The sequence below is a fragment of the Drosophila navojoa genome, chromosome 5 (assembly GCF_054131105.1).
Source record: "Drosophila navojoa isolate 15081-1374.11 chromosome 5, UAZ_NAV_1.0, whole genome shotgun sequence".
Classification (NCBI taxonomy): Eukaryota; Metazoa; Arthropoda; class Insecta; order Diptera; family Drosophilidae; genus Drosophila; species Drosophila navojoa.
The window spans coordinates 16,005,542-16,012,441 of NC_142893.1; the positions used below are offsets into that span (position 1 = coordinate 16,005,542).

At 43.6% G+C, this 6,900-nt stretch overlaps 1 protein-coding gene across 1 annotated transcript; it reads left to right on the forward strand.

Moving 5' to 3' along the window:
• Positions 1-64: 64 nt before the first annotated feature.
• Cap-D2 (CAP-D2 condensin subunit) lies at positions 65-4,888 on the forward strand. Its single transcript, XM_018106778.3, has 6 exons — positions 65-291; positions 393-864; positions 931-1,826; positions 1,889-2,030; positions 2,096-2,183; positions 2,241-4,888. The coding sequence occupies exons 1-6, from the start codon at positions 165-167 to the stop codon at positions 4,797-4,799; spliced, it is 4,284 nt and encodes a 1,427-aa protein (XP_017962267.1). The 5' UTR covers positions 65-164; the 3' UTR covers positions 4,800-4,888.
• The last annotated feature ends 2,012 nt before the right edge of the window (positions 4,889-6,900 follow it).

Genomic DNA, 6,900 nt, shown 5'->3' on the forward strand with positions numbered 1-6,900 from the left:
GAACTCAAAATACTACATCTTGTATCGATATAAATAATCCGATGTGTCGTCGATTGCTCGATTGCTATCGTTGGATGGCGTTGCCGTACTACGAACACTATTCAAGCAGCGTCCATCTCTCATAACTACAAAATAAGCGTCAGTTTTAAGCAAACTATTTCAGAATGGAGGAAACACACGATTTCCAATTCATTTTACCATTAAAAAATAATGATTTGCTTAATTCACGTGGCGATCAGTACTATGTACAACAGGTATACACAACCGCCGAAATACCAGACCAATTGCTTGGTAAGTAAAGCGTTATATTTTGTGCGCGAAGTGGTGCGCGCTCATTTCAAGCGCACAATCGGTAAACAGAAAATAATCCACTTCCATTTTCTCGGCTTCAGCATGTAAAAGTAAATTGCACCAGCGTGATCCATTTTACATATTCGAACATTTTGATACCTACTATTCGGTAATCGAAACATCCGCAAATGAGCCAACGGCCATACGGAATTTGAAGCGTGCCTTCGATCTTCTATATCTCACCGTGGACAGATTAGGAGAAGAGCTAATGCCGCTGTTAAGCAGCATTGAGCCACTATCCACACACGATCGTGTGCGATATTTGAATCTCACCAAAATGACCATGTACTTGTTCGTCAATGTTGTGAAGCGCATTGATTTTGTTGTCCACCAGGCGATGCGAGATCAGCAGTTGAACCAGCAGAAAAAGCGAGCCAAGCAGGGCGAGGTATTGGAAGAGTATCCTGATTGGGATGTGAAGCGTGGAAAGTTTCTGGTGCAACTCTATAATATTCTACAATGCCCTTTAGAGAAACTCTGGAGTCCTCCAGTTGCCGAAGAAAACTTTGTAACGTAAGTATGAAAAGTTTGCATTTCTCTCATCATGATTATTTTTGAAACGATGTGTTCCTTTTGCAGCATGCTGTGTGATATTTGCTATCGCACTTTGGAGTCCGTTCCTCCGCGATCGGATAACCGACATATTATTGACACCGTATTCCAAATCTTTGGCGTCGCCATCAAACGATATAATCACGCCATAACTTTTCCGGCTCGCATACTCCAAATACTGCGCAGCACCGAGCATGCGGCAATAGCCGTAGCAAATGGCATTTTGTTGCTGCACGAGGAATACGGCATCTCAACAGTCTTCTCCATACTGATGAAAGATATTGTTGAAGCTCTCACATTGGACACAGCGGATACAGCGGTATCGCGAAACTTTTCAAATTTCCTGGCAGAGTTCGCCAGCATTGCGCCGAAGCTGATGATACCCCATCTATCCCAGTTGGGCGATGATATGCTCGACAGCGAGTCGCATGTGCTGCGCAACTGTGTGCTCCAGATAATGGGCGATGCCGTGGTTGGCGAGCTAACCTCTGAGGGACTGGAGGACGATATGAAAGAGGCGCGCAACGAATTTCTCGATCATCTGCTGGACCATGTCAATGATGTTTCGGCTCACGTGCGATCAAAGGTCTTACAGATCTGGCATCACCTGAATACGCAGCATGCTATACCGCTGTGCTTTTTGGTCAAAGTGCTGCGCGAGGCGGTCTGTCGGTTGGAGGATAAAAGTTCAATGGTGCGAAAGTCCGCCATACAGCTGATCAAGGCATTTCTCGAAAACAACCCGTATTCGGGAAAGTTGAAGCTTGAGGAATTGATGAAGAACCACGAGAAGGAAGTTAAGGTTATGGAAGAGTTGGATGAAGTGATAGAGAAGGAGCGAGAGCAGTACAAGAAGATGGACGAGGAATGGGATCTCATTGCGCCGGACCTGTTGCCCATTATTGAGGAGAATATACGCTTGTGTAAGTTTGATTCTTGTGGCTTAGCTTGAACAAAATTTATTTAGCTTTCATTTGGTTCTCAGTTCCAGATCTGGAGTTCAACAAGGAGGAGGAGTACGATGAGATAGTGAAAAAGGTTTTGGAGCTGCTGCTGCAAAAGAATTACAAAGATGCCACAATACTCGTGCGTAAAGCAGACTTTGCGGCGGGCAACGAACAATTGAAGTGGGTATTTAATAATAACTTTAATGGAATATTTATTTAAATTTAAATATTATTTTTATTCCCAGTCAACTGCTGAAGCCGGAAGAGCGTTGTGTATATTTTATGGCGCTATTCAAAACATTTATATCACTTGCCAATGGCTGCAAAGATAGCGTAAGCTCAGATTTATTCATAATTAGTTTGCACCACATTTAATTATAAACTTTTTAGAGCGAGGAAATGCAGAAGCAAATAAAAACCGTCGAGTTTTTGAAGGACAGCATCGAGTTCTCACATGTGGCAACGGCCGCCATGCCAAAAATTATGGAACTGCTGCTGTCGAAGACGAACACAGATGTGTTTGAGGCCGTGGATCTCTTCACTACGGGCTATCTGTTTGGCATCCATGGCACAGATGCGGGCATGCAACGGATGTTGAGTCTGGTCTGGTCATCTGATAAGGAGAAGCGTGATGCTGTTTGCAATGCCTACCGCAAGGTGCTCTTCACCACGGATAAGACGGAACGCGCGCATGCCATTAAGGTGGTGCAGAATCTCTCCAAGTTTCTCTCGGAAATCGAGTATGGACACTACACGGCCATGGAGACATTGATGACCGAATGGGTGGAGAGCGAAGACATTGACGCGCTCATTATTCAGGTGCTATTCGAACGCTTTACGCTGAAGCTGGAGGGCACCACGAACGATGAGTCCCGCTTGGCTCTGCAGCTACTGATTATGGCCTCGCAAGCGAAGTCAACCATAGTCTCAGCCAATCGGGCCATCATTGAGGATATAGCGACAAGCGCTCGGGCCAAGCAGGATCCACGCATCTTCACCAGCTGCCTGCAGCTCCTCGTCAATGGCATCGAGGCGAACAACAACACAAAGTATTATAAGCGTTGCGCCAGCGATGCCAAATTCGTGCAGCAAATTACGCAGCTATTTCTGAGCTTCTTCTTCCATCCACAATTGCCGGACTTTGATGCCATGGCCATGAGCGTGTTCGAGTATTACTATCGGATGTGCCAAGCGCCCGACGAGCTGGCTCAGAATATTGTGCGTGAGCTAATTGATCGATTTCACGATCAGTGGCTGGTGTCAATGTCACCCGAGGAGCCGGTGCAAACGCAGACGACGGACATTCCACACTCCCAGCCCTTGCCCATGTCACAGACTCAGACGCAGACGCAAACCCAGTCGCAGGCGAAAGTTGCCGAGGATCAACAGGTTGGGCTGCCTGTATATTTGGTTACACGATTTCTGTTCTGCGTTGGCTACATGACCATCAAGGAGATGATATTCCTCGATATGGATGTGTACAACAACATGAAGTATCGCGAGGAGCTGACAGCGCTGGAAGAGAAAAAGAATAAGAAGGATGCAGGCAGCGCACTGCGACGCCAGACATTGAACGTCTCTGCGATGGAGGCGAGAAAGCGCTTGTCCACCGTTGCGGCAGAGCCGCAGCAGGAGCCGGATGACGATCTAGTGGGTGCGACAGCAGAGGATAACATTGCCGAGGAGATCAATGCCATTTGCGAGGATATGCTGCTATACGATCCGAATGCGCTGATGTCCAAGATCTATCCAATTATAATCAACATATGCAAGCGACCTGGCGAGTATCGGGACCAGGATTTGCAACAGGCTGCGACGCTGGCACTGGCGCGCCTGATGACCGTCTCGTCCAAGTTCTGCGAGTCCAACATGTCCTTCCTCATGAACATTCTGAACATGACGAAGAACATGAAGATCAAGTGCAATACGGTGGTGGGCCTATCCGATCTGACATTCCGTTTTCCGAACATTATTGAGCCCTGGACGGGACACTTTTATGCCCAGCTGCACGAGGAGAATACGGAACTGCGCCTGACCGCGGTGAAGATGCTGTCGCATCTAATTCTGCATGAAATGATACGGGTCAAGGGACAAATAGCGGACTTGGCTCTGTGCATTGTCGACGAGAGCGACGAGATCAGAAATATCACCCAGCAATTCTTCAAGGAGATTGCCAACAAGTCGAACATATTGTATAACGTGCTGCCCGACATCATTTCCAAGCTGGGCGATGTCAATCTGCACCTGGAGGAGGACAAATATCGCACGGTTATGCGCTACATACTGGGCCTCATTCAGAAGGATCGCCACATCGAGACGCTGGTGGAGAAGCTGTGTCTGCGTTTCCCTGTCACACGCGTCGAACGCCAGTGGCGCGACATTGCCTACTGCCTGAGCCTGCTCACCTACAATGAGCGCTCCATTAAGAAGCTGATTGACAACGTGCAGCACTTCAAGGACAAGGTGCAGGTGGACGAGGTCTATCAGTCCTTCAAGCTGATCATCACCAACACCTCGAAGCTGGCCAAGCCGGAGCTGAAGGCGGTCATCACGGAGCTGGAGACGCGGCTCAACGAGTGCCTGCAGGTCAACGAGCAGGGCACGGATGCCCCTCAGTCCGACAAGGGTCACAATGAAACGAAGGCCAAGGGCAACAAATCGAAGAAGCCATCAACCAAACCGCAGCGCGGACGTGGCGTAGGAAAGGGCGGAGCGGGCAGCAGTAGACGTGGACGAAACGCGCAGCAAGAGAGCAGCTCCGAGGATGATAGCTCCGAGGAGAGCTCCGATAGCGATGAGGCGCCCGCAGCGCGTCGCCTACAGTCACAGAAAAAACCACAGCAAAGGGGCAAGAAGCCAGCGCCGTCCTCCGACTCCAGTGAAGACTCCGAGGAGGAAGCAGCAAAACCCACCAACAAAAAGCAGTCCGCCAGGCGAGGACGCAAATGATATCGTCGGACATCCCGACACGAATTTTGTATTTATAATCTTAATTTATACATACTTTACAATAAAGTCTACATTTTTACTATTTTAAATTCGGGCATTTACATCAGCTTTTGCTTCTTCCCTTGTCAAAGCCATGTTGAATGTTGACAGTCGATGACAGATTAAGAGATCTGAAGAATAAGAGTTCACACATGCACACACTCACATACATATGTATAGTCACACCCACACACTTTCATTACTGCTCTAATCTGCTTTGTGAGCAATTCACAAATGCTCATTGAGTCCCGTTGCCTTTAATTTTGATTCTATTCTGAAGAGCGTTTAATTGTAATCCCCTTATATTGTCACTTTCGTGGAAGCAGCTCAGCAGCCGTTCAGGTTTTCATACAGAGTGTTCCACTTCCACTGTACACATGCGCATCAGTGTTGCCAGCTGTTGGTTTTGATTGTGGATAACAAGAGGCTAAAACTGGCTGAAATGTAGGAGAAATCCGCTAAAATAGCGGGTTAGCTGGAAAGTTTAAGAAAATAGACAACTAGCATATATATTAAATAAATTATTTGCAGGGAGCTTTTTTGTTTATTGTGATAATAAAATCATAAAATCATAAAATTGTACTCACATATTTAGTTTTTCCTCTAAGTATTTATTCTGCCTCTTCTCTAAATATGTCCTCTAAGTATTTATCCTGCTTTTTCTCTAATTATTTCCTCTAAGTATTTTCTCTCCGAATTTCTTGCAAGTATTTTCTTTAATAAGAAATAAAGTCTTTCCTCCAAATATTTGCACTCAGCATTACTTCCAAGTCTCTCCTCTCCGTATTTAATGCTTGACTCACCTTACTTTACTCCACTGCTCTACTGACCCGACTGAAGAAATGCTGCAGTTGCTGCCCTTTATATAGGGCCACTTACGCTCTCAACATAAGTGGCGCTCAAATGTTGAGACCGACGCCAGGTAGAGGTCGTTGCAATCGAGCTTTAGTTGACCAATGGGAACACTCTCTGCTGCTCTCAGCATTCTAGCTTCGTTTTGCTCAGCTATAAATACGAAATGCATAATGCTGCATACATACAGACAATTTAAGTGATCTATTGCCGCATTTCTTCGCCATTTGATTTTATTAGGCAGAGAGACAGATGGAAAGGAGAGAGTTTGAGATGGAGAGGAAGACAGACAGAGACAGTTATGCATACAGACATACAAATAAATATACATAGGCATATAAAGACATATAAACATATATATATATATATAATGTAGTATAGTGTCTATGCTGCTCAAGGCTAAATGTTAATATGATAAATAGCTTATGGACATTAGTACATTAATATTTTTAATTATTGTATGGTATATATTCGTCTGTTCAGGACTAGGACTACTCTTAAGGACTAGCACAGTCTGCGTACAATTTCTGGCTACGCCATTCCAAACATATTTTCACCACTTTCGTACAGGCTCGATCTAGCCTGAAATAGGCTAAGCTGGCAACACTGATGCGCATAGTTTGGCTTGAATAGCAGGTAAGCGGAGCATTTGTGTTTTGTGTTTTGGCATAAACGAGGGCAATGAAAGGATTTTTAATGCGTTTTCAATAATTTTGTAGAAAGGAAATTCGAAAATCATAAATGAAAGTCAATGAATGAACACAGTTCTTATTGGTATTGGTATTGCTTATAAACAGTAGCTATTATTATTGTTAATATTAATTATTATATATGACAGTTATTATTCTTATTACTATTAACTATAAGAGTGATTATTATTATTGAGTATTGCATATTATGATTTTTTTGTATGTAATTTCCATTATTATTATTATTATTTTTTTTTTTTATATGTTTATTTAAATATTTTGATATGGGCTTTCCTTCAAAAAAATAAATATAAATTAATATAAATAAATTTGGCTTTACTTTATATTTTTGAATTAAATATAATAAAATAATGATATTATTTATATTCAAATAAAATAAAAAAGTTTTCAATCAGCTAAATATGATTGTCAAAGTGAATACTAATTTTCTTAATTTAATAATTATAAAATATTAAAAAAAAAAGAAAACAAAATTCTACTCAGTCTGATCAGGAGCTTAA

Coding starts and splice junctions, on each gene's coding strand:
- Cap-D2 (XM_018106778.3), top strand. CDS start 165: ATGGAGGAAACACACGATTTCCAATTCATTTTACCATTAAAAAATAAT. Junction 865..930: donor GCCGAAGAAAACTTTGTAAC/GTAAGTATGAAA, acceptor TTCCTTTTGCAG/CATGCTGTGTGATATTTGCT. Junction 1,827..1,888: donor TGAGGAGAATATACGCTTGT/GTAAGTTTGATT, acceptor TTTGGTTCTCAG/TTCCAGATCTGGAGTTCAAC.